Below are 18,557 nucleotides of genomic sequence, written 5' to 3'. Positions count from 1 at the left end.
CATTTTGGTTGCCCCTAAGCATGTAGTCTCCTGCTGGCCCCTCCTGGATGTGTGCCAGCATAATTTTCTCGAACAGCTTGCCTAGGATTGAGGTGAGACTAACCGGCCTATAGTTTCCCGGGTCCTCCTTCCTGCCTTTTTTGAAGATGGGGGCCACGTTGGCCCTCTTCCAGTCCTCCGGTAATTATGTTAATGTATCTAATGGCAGAAACTTGGCTCCTTCCCAGATATCAATGAAGACCCATGGAAGATAAATAAGGAATAATACCGGTGAATTCCACCTTCTCTCCTCATGTCATTTTCTCTTCTTCTCTTAGGACACTCAAACAAGTTACTGGAAAGCTATAATATCTCCTTTTAGACAAGCCTGTCTTTCCTTTATAAAGTGGACTCTTGTGCCCTCTGATAATACAAAGAACCTCCCAATCAAAACACAGTACCTTTTTTCCTCCAGAAAGTGTCTTTGTAGTACACAATGGCCTTGATGACTGCACCCATAGGAACTCGGTTAATCAATTGGTTTCTCATTGGTGGTAATGGTGGGTTGAAATGAATCTTCAAGCCAAGAACTGGGGGGATGGCACTAATAACATATTTACCCTGGAAAAGAAATAACATGTAAACTAAATGCACTCTTCAGTGCTTAATCATAGCTACAATTTTTTGGCAGAAACTTGGGAAGGTCAAAGGTAGATCTGGCCAACATAGTACAAGAGTTACATAACAAAACTTTCAGGAATTCCTGTTTGTAAAAATTGTAAAAAAAAACCCCACCCCAACAAACAAAACAATGTATGAAAGCATCTGATCCAGTGATCTGCAGCCAATCTTTTCTAAATGGCTGAAATAATCCAGTGGGCAAACTACTCCTTTTATAAAGGTCCAACACACTGATTTTTTAATTGGTTCTGTATGTGGCACCTGAAATATTTCTGGAAAAATGTTACGCTCAAGATGCATTTCTATTGCCATCCCTGAATGTAGTCTTTTTATTCTGAAGTTAACTGAATGCAGAGGAACGAGAAGAGTGACAGAATGATGGGAGTACATCTTTCAGCACTCTTTGCTTCTCAGGTACCTGTTCCAAGCCTCAGAAAAATGTGACCACTGATTTACTGTAGCTCTATTCTCTGCTATTCTGTGTTAAAAGACTTTGGAGAAGACAAAACAGAGCAATTAAAGATCTTAAAAGCTTTCTTGAACAAATACTTGCATGAATGCAAGGGGTATAATTACCTCATAAATCTCATGGTTTAAGGTTTCCACTATGACATTTTCACCTGACTGATCAATGCGGACTACTGGGCTCTCTAGCTTTACTCGCTTCCCCAAGCGTTCCATTATCTTCTCGCTAATCTGACCAGAGCCTCCAACAAACTTTCTCTCCTGAAAGATAAAAATAATGTGAGATAAGCAAACTGGCCTCGATAAATCATGAATCACCTGAAACCTTTACTCAAGACACAGAACAAACCAAGGGCTATTTTTTTACCTTAGGAGAGTTAGGTGGTTTATTCTGGAAACAGCCTTCCTTTTTTGTGCACCACTGCTTTTGCTAGATCTAATCACCATTAGAGCAATGGAAAACAGAAATCTCAGGAGAAAGCCTCTTGTGCTGCGACTGCCAGACTAGTTTTAGAGATCGAAAATGATCACCCAAATTTTTTGGAAGGATTCCAATGTTAAATGCTCAGCTAGATTCAATCTTCTCTCTTTTGCAAACTTGTTCATGAACAGGACAAACAATGGCCAAAATAAGAAGTGGATATTAAAAAAAAAAAAAAAAATATGGCAAGTAGCACATACTTAAAATCTGTCCAGCAGTATTTGGCTTAACTAGAAAATTCTAAAAGTGTGAAACAAACCCTAAACTAACACACACATTAGAAATTAGCCAAGTATGTCCATTACAGTATCAAAAAGGTCAAAGTTTTATTTGAGCATCAGTGGCCTATCAGGCTTCTGTGGCTAAGGCACAGATGTTTCTGCATCCAACAGCGCACAAGGGAGCAATATTACCAGAGAGGGTAGTGATCTGCCCCAAGTCAGAGTAGAAACTGGAATCAGAAGCTGAGCCCAAATCTCCTGATCCCCGGTGCAGTGCCATAGCCAAAAGAACAGCCTTCCACATTATTAAGGCCTGAACCATATCGCACAATGGCATGTGCAACCCTCTATGTAAACTGAACACCATAGGAGTTTGGTTACACTCTTATTGTAGCAGTGTGCAGTGTCTGAGCAAGGCTAATTCTTTTTTTTTAAAGCAAACAAAAGAACCAAGTTTGAATGGATTCTGACATGAGCCACACTGCAAGCCAAGAAATGAAACGGAAGACTTACTGTACCTGGCCACCATTGGTTGTGGAAAATATCCTGCCTGTACCCCCACACTGCTTCACATACCACAGGAACCAAAGAGCAGAGACTTCATGGGGCTCAGAGGTGACATCCACATTCACAAATAAGGTCACGAACCGCTTGACAGCACTGCATATGGAACCAAAGTAAAGCATTAATATAAAAGCTACAGGATGATACCCATCACTTCGCCTTATTCTTTACTTATGGTGAAAAAAGGGGGTGTCGCAGGTCTCCTCTTTCAGTGAGTCAAGGGTTATTTTGCCTTCAATATCTAATGAGACAAGAACAGAGCCAGGACATTGAAAAAAGTCCTTTTATATAATCATAGAATCATAAGAAGTTAGGGTTGGAAGAGGTTGTAGGAGGTCAACATGTCCAACCCCCTGCTCCAAAGCAGGACCATCCCAAACTAGATCATCCCAGCCAAAAAGTTTTGTCTAGCTGGGTCTTGAAAATCTCCAAGGATGGAAATTCCAGCACCTCTCTGGGTAACCTGTTCCAGTGTTTTACTACCCTACTAGTGAGAAAATCCTTCCTAATATCTAACCTCAACTTCCCTTGCTGCAACTTCAGGCAGTTGCTTCTTGTTCTGTCATCTGCCACCACTGAGAACAGTCTAGCTCAATCCTCTTTTAAACAACACTTAACAGTAGCATTCAACTACCTGAAGTCCCTTTTCAGCCTCCTCTTCTCTAAACTAAATAAGCCCAGTTCTCTCAGCCTGTCCTCATAAGTCATGACCCCCAGCCCCTTACCATTTTTGTTGCCCTCTGCTGGACTCTCCCATTTCTTCACATTCTTTATATATTGGGAGGCCCAAAATTGAATGCAGAGCTCTACATGTCTACCAGTGCAGAGTAGAGGAAAATAATCGCTTCCTTTGACCTGCTAGCAACACTCCTGCCAATGCAGCACAGTATTGCCATTAGCCTTCTATACAACAAGGGCACACTGCTGGCTCATAGTCAGTTTATTGTCCACTGTAATCCCCAGGTCCATTTCTGCAGAGCTGCTGTCCAGCCAGTCAGCCCTCAGCCTGTACTGGTGCACAGGATTGTTTTGGCCTAAGTGCAGGACTTTGCACTTGTCCTTGTTGAACATCATGAAATTCCTTTTGGCCCAATCCTCAAATTTGTCTAAGTCACTCTGAATCCTAGCCCTATCCTCCAGCTTATCTACTACTTCCCCCCAGCTTGGTGTCACTTGCATACTTGCCAAGAGTGCACTCTATGCCATCTTCCAGGGTGTTGATGAAGACATTGAAAAAAACCACTCCACCACTTGATAGCGGCTGCCAACTAAACATCAAGCCATTGATTACCACTCTCTGAGCCCGATGCTCCAGTGAATTTTTCATTCACCTTACAGTCCACTCAGCTAGTCCATACTTCCTTAGCTTGCCTGTGAGAATGCTATGGGAGACAGTATCAAAAGCCTCACTAAAGTCAAGGTACACCGCATCCACCAGAGCTTCCACAGAGCATCCACAGAGCCAGTCATCTCATTACAGAAAGCAATCAGGCTGACCAGGAATGACTTGCTGCTAGTAAATCCATGATGACTCTTCCTAATCACCCTTTTCTTCTCCAAGTGCTTAGAAATGGATTCCTTGAGGTTCTGCTTCATGATTTTTCCATAGACTGAGGTGAGGCTGACTGGTCGGTAGTTCCCTGGATCTTTCTTTTTCCCTTTCCTAAATATGGGCACTATATTTGTCTTTTTCCAATCATCTGGGACCTCTTCTGATCACCATGAGTTTTCAAAGATGAAGGCCAATGGCTCTGCAATCACATCAGCCTGTGGTCCCATGGACTTGTACACATCCAGCTTGTATAAATAGCTGGTTATTTCACCACTAAGGGCTGCTCACCTCCTCCCCAAACTGTGCTGCCAGGTGCAGTACTCTGAGAGCTGACCTTGCCTGTGAAGATTGAGGTGAAAAAGGCATTGAGCACTTCTGCCTTTTCTGCATCCTCTGTCACAAAGTTGCCTCCCCCCATTCAGTAAGGGACCCACACTTTCATAGATTCATAGACATTTGGACTGGTAGGGATCCCAGAGGATCATCGAGTCCAGCCCCCTGCCCCAGGGGCAGGAATTCAGCAGGGATCATAGGATTCCAGCAAGATAAGTATCCAAATATGTCTTGAAGGCGTTCAAAGTGGGTGCTTGAACCACCTCCGGCGGCAGTTTATTTCAAACCTTGGGGGCTTAGACAGTGAAAAAGTTCTTTCTTATGTCCAGCCTGAATCGGTCACAATGGAGTTTGTGACCGTTCGATTTTGTCATCCTTTGGGGGGCTCTGGTGAACAGACGTTCCCCCAGATCCTGATGAGCACCCCTGATAAATTTATAGGAGGCCACCAGATCACCCCTGAGCCTGTGCTTTTTCAGACTAAAGAGCCCTGTGGCTTTCAGCCTGTTGTCGTAAGGTCTGTTTTCCTGCCCTCTGATCATGTGTGTGGCTCTTCTCTGGACTCTCTCAAGCTTCTCCATGTCCTTTTTAAATTGTGGAGCCCAAAACTGGACACAGTACTCCAGCTGCGGCCTCGCCAAGGCCGAGTACAAGGAGAGAATGCCGTCAGGGGATCTGCTTGAGAAGCATCTATGGGTGCAAGCCAGCGTTTTGGTCACTTTACTAGCTGCAGCATCACACTGAAGGCTCACGTTCATCTTGTGGTCAACCATGACCCCCAAGTCTCTTTCATCTGTAGTGCTAACCAGCGTAGCACTGCCAAACCTATAAGCATGGTGCAGGTTTTTCCTCCCAAGGTGGAGAACCTTACGTTTTTCAGTGTTAAACACCATCAGGTTCTCATCTGTCCACTTCATGAGCCTGTTAAGATCTGCCTGAACTACCCTCCTGTCCTCAGGTGTGGATGCTTTACCCCACAGTTTGGTGTCGCCAGCGAACTTGGCCAGTCCGCTTCTGACACCAATGTCCACATCATTGATGAAGATGTTAAAAAGTACAGGCCCTAGGACAGAGCCTTGTGGGACCCCACTGGTCACAGTGCACCAAGATGATTGGCTCCCATCGACCACCACCCTCTGGATCCTACTGCGGAGCCAGTTCCCCAGCCAGTGGGTTGCGGTGATGGCAAGGCCGCAGTTAACCAGTTTAGCCAAAAGGTGATCATGGGATACCAGATTGAAGGCTTTTTTAAAGTCGAGGTATACAACGTCGATCTCTTCCCCCTTGTCCAGGTGATAAGTCACCTGGTCATAAAAGTAAATGAGACTGGTCAAGCAAGACCTACTCGCAACAAACCCATGCTGGGTATCCCTCAGGATATTGACTTCAGCTACTCTGTTAAGGATGGCCTCCTTGATAAACTTTTCCAAGACCTTCCCCAGGATAGAGGTCATGCTGATGGGCCTGTAGTTTGCCAGATCTACTTTCCTCCCTTTCTTGAAGATAGGCATGACATTGGCCCTCTTCCAATCATTGGGCACTTCACCAGAGCACCAGGAGCGCTCAAAGATCTGTGCCAGCGGCTGAGCTATGATGCTTGCCAGCTCCCTGAGTACCCTTGGGTGTAGCCCATTAGGGCCTGCTGACTTGAAGGTATCCAGCCTGTCAAGGTGCTCCTTCATGATGTCAGTTTCGATGGAGGGCAAGAAATCTCCCTCACCCAGACCTCCCTAACCCATAGTGAGCAGTGCCGTCCAATGGAACTGGTGAAAAACTGATGCAAAGTACCCATTTAGCAAGTTTGCTTTTTCCTGGGCATCAGTTGCCCCATCTGGTTTAGCAGGGGTCCAATGTTGCCCTTCCTTTTCCTCCGACTCCCCACATATCTAAAAAAGGACTTTTTATTTTCCTTGATATTTGTAGCTAGCTGGAGTTCCATCACAGCCTTGGGTTTCCTGGTTTGCTCCCTGCAGGTCCAGACTAAAGCACAGTAATCCTCCTTGGTGGCAGTTCCAGTCCTCCATCCTTTGTAGGTCTTCCTTTTAAGACACAGGAGGTCTGCCAGTTCCCTGGAGAGCCAAGGGAACTGATCCTCCTCTTGGTACTGACATACTTGTAGAAAATCTTCTTGTTACCCTTCACATCCCTTGCTAGCTGCAACTCCAGTTGTGCTTTGGCCTTCCTGATTTCATCCCTGAATGTCCAAGTAATGCTCCTATTTTCTTCCCTAGTTATTTGTCCAAGTTTCCAATTATAATAAGCTTCCTTTCTGTGATTTAGTTTACTGAAGAGTTCCCATGCTAAACCAAACTGGTCTTCTGCCATACTTGCTAGTCTTCCCATGCATCAGAATGGGTTATTCTTGTACTCTCAGTAAGACTTCTTTAAAGTACAGCCAGCTCTCCTGGACTCCTCTCCCCACAGTCTGGCTTCCCAGGGGATCCTGCCCATGAGTTCCCTGAACAAGTTGAAGTCTGCTTTTTTGAAGTCCAGGGTGTTTACTCTGCTGCTCTCCATCATTCCTTTCCTCAGGATCCTGAACTCAATCATCTTGTGGTCACTGCTGCCCAAGCTGCCATCCACTACTACATCCCCTACCAATACATCTCTGTTTGTGAGCAGAAGGTCAAGAAGAACATGGCCCCTAGTTGGCCGCTCTAGCACTTGCACCACCAAGTTGTGCACAATACTCTCCAAAACCTTCCTGGATTGCCTGTGTACTGCTGTATTGCCCTCGCAGCAGATATTAGGGTGATTGAAATCACGCATGAGAACCAGTGCTTGTAATTGGGAAACTTCCACTATCTGTCTGAAGAAATGTTTTTTATAGGAAAATTTCAAAGAACCCTGGAAAAAAATTAGCCAATCCTAGTACACTCCTGTGATATTGGTAAATAATATACCTGCTGGAAAGGAGTGAAGTGACTTGCTGAAAGTGGCACAGAGTCCAATGAAAGATTATTCTTTCTACTGCTAATGTCTGGAGATAATTTTCTGTCAGGCAAGAGTCAGTGAACAAATGCCCTTACAGCCAGTCTGCTTAGAAGCTATTTCTGAGAGCTCTCATCTCCAGCCTTCTTTCTACCACCCATGATACATACAGTCCTTTCCACTACTGACTGCCTGTACCTCACCAATCCTTCAACCAGCCACAAAGTCTCCTCTGTTGTCAAGCTTCTGAACCCTGTGAGGATGGAGTTGCTTACGAACAGTACAGCACAGGTCCACAGTGACCATCAGTCTCAGAGAAAGTCTAGGGTGGATGGTGAATATTCCCCCCTCGTACTGTCTTCATTCTAGAGGGACTTGCACTAGCAGAATAGATAACCTACCAAATTCTCATTTGGCAGGAAAAACAGAAAAGAATCATGTTTGGAGAGAGAGACAGAATGGCTTTAAGAATTGAAGCAGGCAGTTATCTAGACAGATTCACATAGAAGACTGACCAAAGAGAAACTATGCTGTCCTTTCCATAGCTAGGAAACTGCACTGGGCATTGGGGTCCTTAGCATCTGCAATGGCCCCTGGTAAGGAGCATATGGGCAGAAAAACATCACAAGTAAAAGCAGTCTGTATCTAAAGCACAGTCAGAGTTTTGTCTTCTACCTTCTGTTTTGATTTCAGAGTTAAGAAAAATGGCAGGTCTACTAAGAATTATTAAGATCCAAGAACTTCTACAAGATTTCAGTGTGGGTGAAAAAGTTATGGACATATGAAACAATTTTGTGGAATTAAAAGAGCAGAGTTACTGCTTATAAGCACAGTTGATCCCTTAAAACTGGCCTCATGTGCCTGATCAAAACAAAAGTAATTGGAAGCTAAACTAGACAAATTTATCCCCTACAGAAAGAGCTGCTAAATTACCATAGTTCAGCTTCCATTTATTGTGGGACACAGCAGACACAAAACACCTGCAATGGATTAAGCTGACGTACACTAATTCTGGTAAATGTGAGCTCAAACATTCTTTCACTGAAAAGTAATTAACCTAACACTGCACATTAGTACAACTATAAGAAGTCCCATGTCACACTACAAGAAGGTAGATGACAGAACAAGGAATAATGGTCTCAAGCTGTAGGAGGGGAAGTTTATGTTGGATATCAGGAAAAACTCTCACTGGGAGGGTGGTGAAGTACTGGAACGGGTTACCTAGAGATATGGTAGAATCTTTATCCTTGGAGGTTTTTAAGGCCTAGCTCACCAAAGCCCTGGCTGGAATGATCTAGTTGGGAATGGTCTTGCTTTGGGCAGGGGCTTGGACTATATGACCTTCTGAGGTCCCTTCCAACCCTCATGTTGTATGGTTTTATAAGGCCACGAGAGGTCCCATGTCTCCAAAGCAGATGTTCAAGTCAATAATATAATATCTGCCAGATGAGTCTCTGTGATTATTTCATTTGTTAACTGTCAACCTCCAAAACCAGTATAGAATCCTGTCATATAAATGTTTCCCTTTTGATTTAGTTTTAAATGGAGAGGTTTTAAAAAAAGAAAAATTGGAAGCAAATTTATTTTTAATTCTTCCCCATGTAGTCCTTCAGCCTACATTTTCAGTAAGGAGAGAAGATGCTTGTTTCTGTGAAGTAAAAGGCAAGGAGAGAGTTGCACTCCAGGGAAGCTTGGCTTTTGACCTGCTTTTATGCACATTCCCAGTAACACAAGAATATTTGTATGTGGCAAGCTGCTGAAACAGAAGCACTACCATTCTTCTGTACATTAGTGACTGAATGCCTTGACAATTATATTTCAGTTGTTTAGCATCCTTCCAACCGGTTCCCAATAAAGCACTGTATTTACTTGAATCCAAGACTAGGTATTCTCCCCACAATTAAAATAGGAAGAAAGGCTCTTGTACTCAAATCCAAGACAAGTAGGAGGCCAAGTGACTGCTGTGACTGCAACTCTGGTCCCAACTCAAGCTTGAGGTTGGATCTGTAGTAGCTGCCCTCTCCCCCCTGCATGACTCTACCCTGAAATGCCTCTGCCCCCTTCCCTTGCTACCTCTCCTTTGCTGCTTCCTTCCCTCCACTCCTCCCTGCCACCACTTACCCTCCAGCTCCAGCGCACCGAGTACATGGGCATTCCAGCCCCCGCCCAGCCATGCAACAGTGGCAGCAGATCCAGTCCTAGACTAGAAGAAGGGGGACAGGCACTGGGGAAGCAGGTGTTGGGGGACTGGTGCTAGAGGGTGCAGGCACCATGAAAGAGCATGGATGGAAGGGGCACAGGCAGAGGTCAGTGCCAGAGAGGATGGATCCTGCAGCATTCAGTCACCACCTGGGGGGCAGGCAGCTGGGGAGCAAGCGTATAGTAAGGAGGCAGGGGGAAGTGCTAGGGTCTCCCACTTGTCTACCCAGTTGCCTGCCTCCCCCAACACCTGGCTCCCCCTACTGCTGTTTGCCCCACTGCAGTCATGGGGGCACAAATTTAAGTTGACCTTCCATTATTAAATTCTATAGATGGAAAATTACAACAAATTAATAAATGTTCCAGGTATAGAATCTAATTCTTCAGGGCTCATTTTAAATTCAAAGTTATCTTGGATTCAGTTAAATTACAGTAAGTGAGAAAAGAAGTAATTCTGCAAGGAGCAAGGGAGGATGTTTTCAGTGTTGTGTGAAGTTTTAAGCCTCTAGTTACGCATTGATGAATTATGCATAATGGCTTTTCAGTGAAAAGAAAGTAATTTCTTGAGGCAGCTGTCCAACACAGAAGAAACCTGGAGTTCAGTCTACTAGAAAGTGTTCTTGTTCCTGTGTTATTATAATCCTTTGTAATAATCAGTTACTGTTTTCCTTCAAGAAAATTAATTGAAAACAGAGAGCGTTAGAATCTAAGGCTCTTTGCAGCACAGTGACTAACCACCCCTGTTATGAGGGAGCAACTATGTGCATATCAATATCTATAGTATGAAACCTATGAATGCATATCTCCTCTTTTTTAAGCAGAGAGAAGTAGTTACTCTGCTCGTTCAAATTCTAACTTCCCTTCTTTATAAGTATACAAATATTGAGGAAACTTGTATCTATCCATTTTTGAACAGCTATTGTAAATATGAGTAGCTCTGAAAGACACTGTATTAGGCCTAGTGGACACACATATTTATTAATATTTTGCAAGCATATCACATTTTTGCTTAAAACCCGATTTCCATAATTATCTGCCACTTTTCCATCATTTTTGGTACTTCAGCTCTTCAATTCCCTTATTATTTCATCTGAAAATGCCCTCCCCCCATGCCTACCCCCTCATGGTGCCTGCACCCTCTAGCACCAGTCCCCCACCTACTTGCTTTCAACTGGGAGCATACAATGTTATTCCAGTGTGTAACTCCAGAACAAAGCAAATCGGAGCAATTTTTCAGATGAAAGAAAAGCATGGAGAATTACCCTTCTGGATCATTGCATTCCAAGGCTGGGGAGCTCTTACAGCATGTAACCTTATTCTTGATCACACAAGGCAGATCAAGCTTAAATTTGTATAGAAAATCTGAAATGCATCTTGGAATTAAGAATGATTGACAACTATTTAAAAAATCAAGTAAAACATCTAGTCATATTTGATCACAGATTGGAAAAATGTGATTCTCGTTGCCCAGAGCCATGTGATATTTCATAAGATTTTGTGGGGGCTCATTTCAATGCAGGTCATCCAGCCTCTTGAAGTTTTATATATTTTTCACAAACCACAGAAAAGACCACTGCTATATGCCATGCACTAAACAGCTATGCTACAGTGACTTACCAGACTTCAAGAATACACATTGCCCAGTTCAAACAAACTTTTCTTTCATCTTTATTCTTGTTCAGTTGTTATAAAGATCCCATTGAGAAAGACTGTCTTTATATCAGAGCCCTCTAGTGTAAACCTGAATACTTTTCTTAGAGTAAATACCTGTAAGTTAGGTCCTGCCATAGGATTATATTACCTAGGTAACTTTTCTAAAACCACAAATGAAATCAAGGATTATGAAGGTGACATGTTTTAGATCTTGATGTGAGTGCTATATGAAAGATGAATACAAGGACTTTACAATGCATATGTTGTGCAACAGTGACAAGCTGAGACTGAGACAGAATGTTATGGTCCCTTCTTTAGGGTTGTTGGCTGTAGCTGTGTTGGTCCAAAGACAAGGCACCATCTGCTAACACACCTCACCACTCCCACAATAACTATACCCTACAATAAAACCATCACCATTCCTGAACCTTATGCCTGTACCTCCAGAAATGTAATCTCTCTCATCCAGTGCACTGAGTGCCCTGATGAAAAATATGTAGGAGAAATCAAACAAAAAGTGTACACCAGAATGAACACACACCAAACAAATCTAGCAAAGACAAAAATACCCAATTACCTCTGGGTGCACACTTCTCACAAGAGAACCACTCTCTCCAATCTCTCAGTTCTAATACTTAACGGGAATCTACAAAACACCTTTTGTAGACAAGCCTACAAACTTCATTTCATAAATCTACTAGACACAAAAAATCATGGACTAAATATAGACATTGAATTTATGGCACATTATAACCTGCCTGACATCTGATAAACCCAGGTAACCTGCCCGCATTTTACCAGCTACATTCTATTGCCAGTTCTACATTCCTCCTCCCCACCTGTCTAAAACCTATTGTCTCCCATTCTCTCAGATCCTCACTGCCACACATTTGCATTTTCAGAGACCTGCATTTTGCATACTGTTATTGTTCTTATTGTTGTATTAATAACTGTTATTATTCTACCCAGGAGAGCATACAAACACCAAAGGACTCTCTTTGCATCTGAAGAAGGGTGTTCATACTCGAAAGCTTGCAAAAAACAATTAGTGTAACTAAATAGTTGGTCTAATAAAAGATATCACATCTATCCAAAGAAACTTGTCTGCCAAGGTCCCTTTTATAACTGAACAGTAATTCCTAAAAGGAACTCAATTCCTTTAACTTGTGTGGGTACAGGCCTCTGCTATCACAGCTATAATCCTGTGGTTATAACTTTACCTGTCTGAAGAAAGAAATAGTTCACTTAGCAATTCTGATGGTGTAGCTGTAAAAACTGCTTGGCAGTAACATGAAACTAGATATTTTTTTTCTATCTGAATTGTTCTGGAATTACTGGTCAATAAAAATTACCATGATATATGTATTACAGGAAGCAGTATTGTCTGCTTCTCCACGCCATATACAGTACAAGGAGATATATGGTATTAAAATAATTCTGTATGATTTTGAGGGCTACATATCTGTGCTTATACTGATTATTAGAGGAAATTATTTGTCCCAACACTGGATAACTGTGTTTCATCAGAAGTTGAAGTCAAGAACCTGCAGGAACTAGAGTTGAGCCCTTTCACTCCCAAACATTTTGGTGAACTGATTCTTCTGATGAGACTGGTTATAAAATCCAAGTCTCACTAAATGAAATGTCACCTCATTTAATCTGACTTGCACGTGGGACACAGATACTTCCATTATAATTAGTTTTAAAAAAAAGATGCAGCAGCAGGGTGGAGAATAATTAAAAGCATCACGGACAAGCTATACAGTTACTCAAGTTAGTTCAGGAGGCTAACACTACTTTGGAGAACCATATTTATAATTCCTTATACCTTTTTATTTTAATTCTGTACAAAATCTTAACTTGATACTCTAATGACATACTCAATTTCATGATTCAACACTGATGCCAAGTCTCAGTTTGTCTTAAAAAGTACTGCATTAAAGGTCTACCTCTCTTCTTCCCCTCAAAAGCAACCGTAAAAAGTTTACTTGATTTCTATGCAAGATCAGCCTATAAATAGGCCCCTGATCATCAGCCTGTACTTGGGCTTTGACACAATTTTCAGTTGATCCTTGAAAAAGACATTGCCCAATATTTAAGGAAAAGACTGTCAACTTATAATCAGAGCAATACAAGAACATAAAAAAATGTAACTGTTTTTGATCTCTGGAAAGCCCAAGATCCATTCAAAAAGTTCCCAAGTCTGAAGCATGAAATAAGATATTTTCTAGTTCTCAGGTCTCTCACAGTACCGATTTTATACTTTACATATATAGATCAGTATTATGTATATGTATTATACTGAAATATAATTCTTATATATACTGATATATATAATGTATAAAATTAGTACTGTGAGAGAACTGAGAACTAGAAAACATCTTACCTCATCCTCCAAACTTGGGAATTTATGACAGTGTTGTATACAGGTGACAAAGATAAACCCGAATGCAAGATTAATTTTGGGGTACACTGGGCACATCTATATATAACACTTAATGCTCAGTAGCCTAATACTACTGCACATTAGTGTGCACAGCAAAAACTGTGCTAATATGCACATTAAGCATCACACAAAAAAGCTTGTGATCATGCTAATGCACAGTATAGCAGCCTACTGTGCATTTATTTGGTACTTGATTATACAAGTACTACATTTAATGCACAGTAGACACTACACATTAATGAACATGTAGACATGCCCAATGTGTATCACTCAGATATTTCCTCAACTTGGATTTACTACTGTGGAATTTGGTCTCTAATTACAGGTACTGTTAAGCTATGTTCAGTGTTATTGTTTTTATGTTTGCATGAATCATTGGTTTTGGTATTTCTGTATTTTTATAAATTGACTAATGATGGGTAGTGAGTTTATTTCTGACACGCAGTTAGTAAGCTTCAACTCCAGACAATAGCTATTCTCAGATGAGAGAAACCGTGGCTTTCAGAAACAAAGCCAATTTCTAGAAGATACACCTATAATTGGTGTGCATAACTTAGCCTCAAACAATGGCTGGACAAGACCTAAAGTACGTTTGAAAAGCATCTACCTCCCTCTTTAAAATATGTCAGGGTGCATCCTCTCACTGACTGCCTACTGACAGAGCAGAAGTAATGCTGCTTAAAAGGGTGATGTGTATATAAATCAATCCTGGATCAGATGCAATATTAATTTATGGCCTGAGGGCTGGAAGGGACCTTACTGGTAACTAGTCTAAATTCTTGCACAGATGGAAGATTTGCTTCCTAAACCATCCCAAATAAATGTTTATCCAGCCTGTTTTTGAAAATTTCCAATGAAGAAGATTCTGTAACTTCTTAAGGCAGTTTGTTTCATTGTCCTATGATTCTTATAATTATGAAGTTTTTTTCCTGGGATTACATTAAATCTCTTTTTCTGTAGTTTAAATCCATTGCCATGTATCCTGCACTCTGGGACAAGAGAGAACAATCTTTTCTACAGAAGACCAAAACTGTATGTACCGCATCTTAGTACTACAGGTGGGGTGGTACTATCAGTTCCTGAGCCTTGCCTACAATGCTTCTGCCGATGTAAATTTCATTTGCTTTTTTTGCAACAGCATCATATCACACTGTTGATCTCTACTGAATTTGTGATCACCTAGATCTTCGTGGCAGTTTGAATGCCAAGTGCTAATACCATGTTAGGAACTCCCTATTAAAATGTATCACCTTATATTTGTCCTTATTGAAACCAATCCTCTGTGATCATTAAACTTTTCTAGTTTTGTAAAATGCCAGAGTCTGCAGCGGTCAGCTTCCATTGTGGCTAGTAAGAATCTCTCCATGTAAAGGGCCCTTGTAGTCTTGATATTCCTCACTTCCTGTACTTAGCTGCTGTTAAGTACTGTTGTGTATTAACAGCTGGCATGTACTATCTAAAATGTGGCTGTATTTCAGTGGTGACTTTCATGGTTACTATCTGTGTGCTAAGTGCTTTCAGAATATTTGGGTTGATGCTGGGCAAATACAACTTATTCTTTCAAAGTTCCATATTAAAACTGTTCTTACTTAGTCCAGCAAATTTTGTCTATGAACTCTTGCATAGTCATTTTGTCCCATTCTTCTGCATGTGGAGCCTTCCATGGGGCTTCATTAGGAATCTAAGAACATATAAGGACAGCATTCACTCAATAAGCAGACTTCAATTTGAGTATGATTGTTCTTTATCAGGAATATAAGTGGCATAAAGAAGAGACTAGAAAGCGTGGGCCAGAAATTATACCTTTCAAGTTTTATGCCAATAATTTTAAAAAAATAATTTAATTTCAGTTTTAAAATTGTGAGGCGTCCATATTAGGACAACCACACTGTGATTTAGGAGTCCATATCAGGAACATTTTAATTGCTTTTGGGATCTATATATGTACTCATTTTTATTTTTATGATTAAGCAAATAAAGTGTTCCTTATTGTTTAGAAAAAGAAGCCTAACAGAAGAGAGTCAACCTTAAAAACTGAGTAACAGGCAATTCATTCAGGGGAACTAATTCCATATCATTCATAACATGAATTCATCATATAAGTTTCAAGCTCATATGAACTGCAGAATTATGTAGTAAGCAGGTCATTGGCAATGTACATAAGAATTCTGCCTATGACATTTTAACTGGGAATAGCTGGCTTGACAACAGATAAAAACTTCAGACACTAGCACATTGTCTAGTGCAGTGCCAGAGACCAGTGCAATCCTATAACTCTGTATCAGCAATCAGCAACCTTTTAAGGCTGATTATTGGATTGGCCCAATTTGGGTCACAGGCAGCCCGCTGGTGGGTGAGTGCACAGGCGGGCACTAGGACCCAGCCACCGCTGCTGTCTTCCCACACTGCTAGCATAGGAAAAACACCTTCTACCAATGATTTACCCCAATTTTGCCACCACTGCAAAGGAAAAGTGCATCTGCTGCCACTTTTCTCCACACATGCCACTACAGCTTTTCCCTACACTGGCATGGGCAAGGTACCCACTACTGCTGCTTTCCCCTGCAACTGCCACTGCTATTTCTCTCCATGCCAGCATAGGCAAAGTGACAGCTGCTAAAGGCCCCCACCACAGCCAGTACCACCAGAACCCCATATCTGTGAGCTGGATCAAAACCACAGGCCATAGGCTGCCCTTGCTCTCTACATACATACAGAACAGACAAAGACAAGGTGCCTTGGATATCTGAACTTCCACTTGACATACCTCCTTTCCCATTTCATCCATTGTCCTCCATAGATTGTTATAATCCAAGTAGACAAATGGGTTCCGCATAGGCGGGAATGGACCCTTAAATGGATAAGATTTACCCTGAAAGACAAAAGGTTTAAAAATCAGAATACAATGTTAAATTCTATTGAGTCACTTAGAATGAGCAGTAAACTCCTCTGTGCAGGAGCCAGCACTGAAGGATTAAATGGACACCAAAACAAAACTCCCTCTCAATGCTAATTAATATCTATAGTAGGTGAGCTTCTGACAGGTAGATTAATCACTTCTCCATGAATCACAAGTAATACGGAACAGAAGTTAAAAAAAAAAGCTGATAAAATATTATATCTTAAAAGCAGACCATGAAAAATAGTTTTAGGTTGATATTTCCAAACGGGCCAATTAAAAGTTTAATCGTAAGGTCATGAAGGCCAGCACAGAGATGATAGATGGAATGGGAATGATAGTGGGATTACAAAATATTTTGGCAGTAGCTCTTTCTGGAATAAACAAATTGTTTTAGTTCATTTTTAAACTATATAAATGTTTCTAATGTGTTAATCTTTAAAATCATTCCCGTTTATTAGCCATTAATAAGGCAGACATTTTAAAAGTCCTCAATACATCACTAAGTATTGAATAAACTGACTTTACACATAGCTACTACTAGTTCAGGACATTTGGCTTAACAGGAGGAGGGAAAAGATGGATGATTTGTTGGTGCTGTTCAATTTACGTGAGATTTCCTTGGTCATTTTTCTGGCTGGAAGAATAATATTTTTTGTGAAATTATTAGAAGATGGTTAGAAATCATTGGCTTTATATGGTAATCCACTTCAACATATTTCAGAGTTTGCTTAGATTATTCATGGTTAAGAAGAGTAAGGGGCAGCTTGAGTAGCAGGAATCAACAGAATTGGTTAAATACTGTATAAACCATGCATTTCAGATTGTATGTGTCACCAAAAGTCATATTAAATTAATATATTAAACTTTAATAAACACTTGATACAGTACCCAGCAAAATGATTACTGGAAAACACTCATTCAAACTGACTTTAGAGGCACACAACATGATTAAATGTTAAGAACCAGGTAACAATAAATAACAACATATCATGTTAAGAAATGTCCAATGAGCTGTTGCAAGGAGAAATTCAAGGCCTAGTTTTATTTAGCCCCTTTTAATAATCTGAAAAAAATGAAAGAGGAGTACATTATTTAAATCTGCAGGTTTTGCAAACACCGCAGGACACAGTAAAATAAACACAAAAGGACCCCGAGAGATTAGAAACATGGTCCGGAAATAACAAAATGATCTACAACCTTCAAAAATGAAAGCTGATAACATTTGAGGAAATCTAATTCAAAGGAAAAGAGTTAGAAAGTAGTCATGTTAAAATCAAATATAAGGCTGATAGTAACAGCAAACTGGAAATCAGTTTCTGATGAAACAGTGACAATCTTTCTCCACTCCTCCAACACATACATACACACCTTTCTACCAATGCCATCTTAGATGAGATGAAAGAGAAACTCTTTTCCACGCAGTATTTGTAAGGACGCACCAATCCTAGCACACGAGTGGGTAAAATTCAGCTTACAGTACAAGTGGGAAGAAAGTAGAAAAAGTGGCTGTGTCCAGACAAGCAGGGGTGTGTAGTTTATGGTGCTACAAACCACACACAGGGAATGTTAATATATGCTCCATGCTGCAAATTTGCAGTGCATGACCAAAATTTGCTATCAGGATATCTCAGGTGCAAAAAAAAAGCGCTGGGAAAAACCATGATACAGCACATGTGACAGAAGCATGCGCTGGCAGACATGGAGGCTTGGTCCTCTAGGGAGATGCTCTGGCTGCTGGCCACAGTACCTCACTCCTTCAGTTGTGCTCTGGCTCTTCTAAAATGCTGGTAGCTTGTGCAAAGACAGTTTGCCTGAAGCAGGACAATTTGTCCTTTAACAAAGTGCATGTACAGGGGCATGTGCTGTGACAAAAAGTAGCAGCACGAATTTGTGCTGTTACTATTTTTGCCATTGCAGGCACATGCTCCTGCACAGCTGGACATAGCCAGTGAGTTCATTTGTTGCAGAGATACGACTTTGTAGGGCTGGCTTGAGAACATTCACGTTTTGCAACAACTTGGCTGTTTTTCTAGCTGCCAACATCAGTTTTGACAAAGCTTTAACTGAGAAGGCTTCTAAGGTCCAGAGCTAGCTCCCCAGCTCCTTATAAGGAGGACAATCTTTTCAACCTGAAAACAGACAGTTCAATG

At 41.3% G+C, this 18,557-nt stretch overlaps 1 protein-coding gene across 1 annotated transcript in view; it reads right to left on the bottom strand.

Moving 5' to 3' along the window:
* The window catches only part of LOC109305898 (amine oxidase [flavin-containing] B-like), a 91,144-nt gene that overhangs the window by 21,555 nt on the left and 51,032 nt on the right, over nucleotides 1-18,557 (bottom strand). Inside the window, exons 4-8 of the mRNA XM_019529066.1 lie at nucleotides 16,273-16,377; nucleotides 15,095-15,186; nucleotides 2,346-2,487; nucleotides 1,237-1,386; nucleotides 441-600 (exon numbers count right to left, since the gene is read on the bottom strand). Of these exons, the coding sequence (XP_019384611.1) occupies nucleotides 441-600; nucleotides 1,237-1,386; nucleotides 2,346-2,487; nucleotides 15,095-15,186; nucleotides 16,273-16,377 (649 nt within the window). The remainder of the gene's footprint in view (nucleotides 1-440; nucleotides 601-1,236; nucleotides 1,387-2,345; nucleotides 2,488-15,094; nucleotides 15,187-16,272; nucleotides 16,378-18,557) is intronic.

This window comes from Crocodylus porosus, unplaced genomic scaffold, assembly GCF_001723895.1.
Source record: "Crocodylus porosus isolate Cpor-Errol unplaced genomic scaffold, CroPor_comp1, whole genome shotgun sequence".
Classification (NCBI taxonomy): Eukaryota; Metazoa; Chordata; order Crocodylia; family Crocodylidae; genus Crocodylus; species Crocodylus porosus.
Note: the sequence above shows the minus strand (reverse complement) of the source record. Positions and strands in the feature narration are given on the sequence as shown.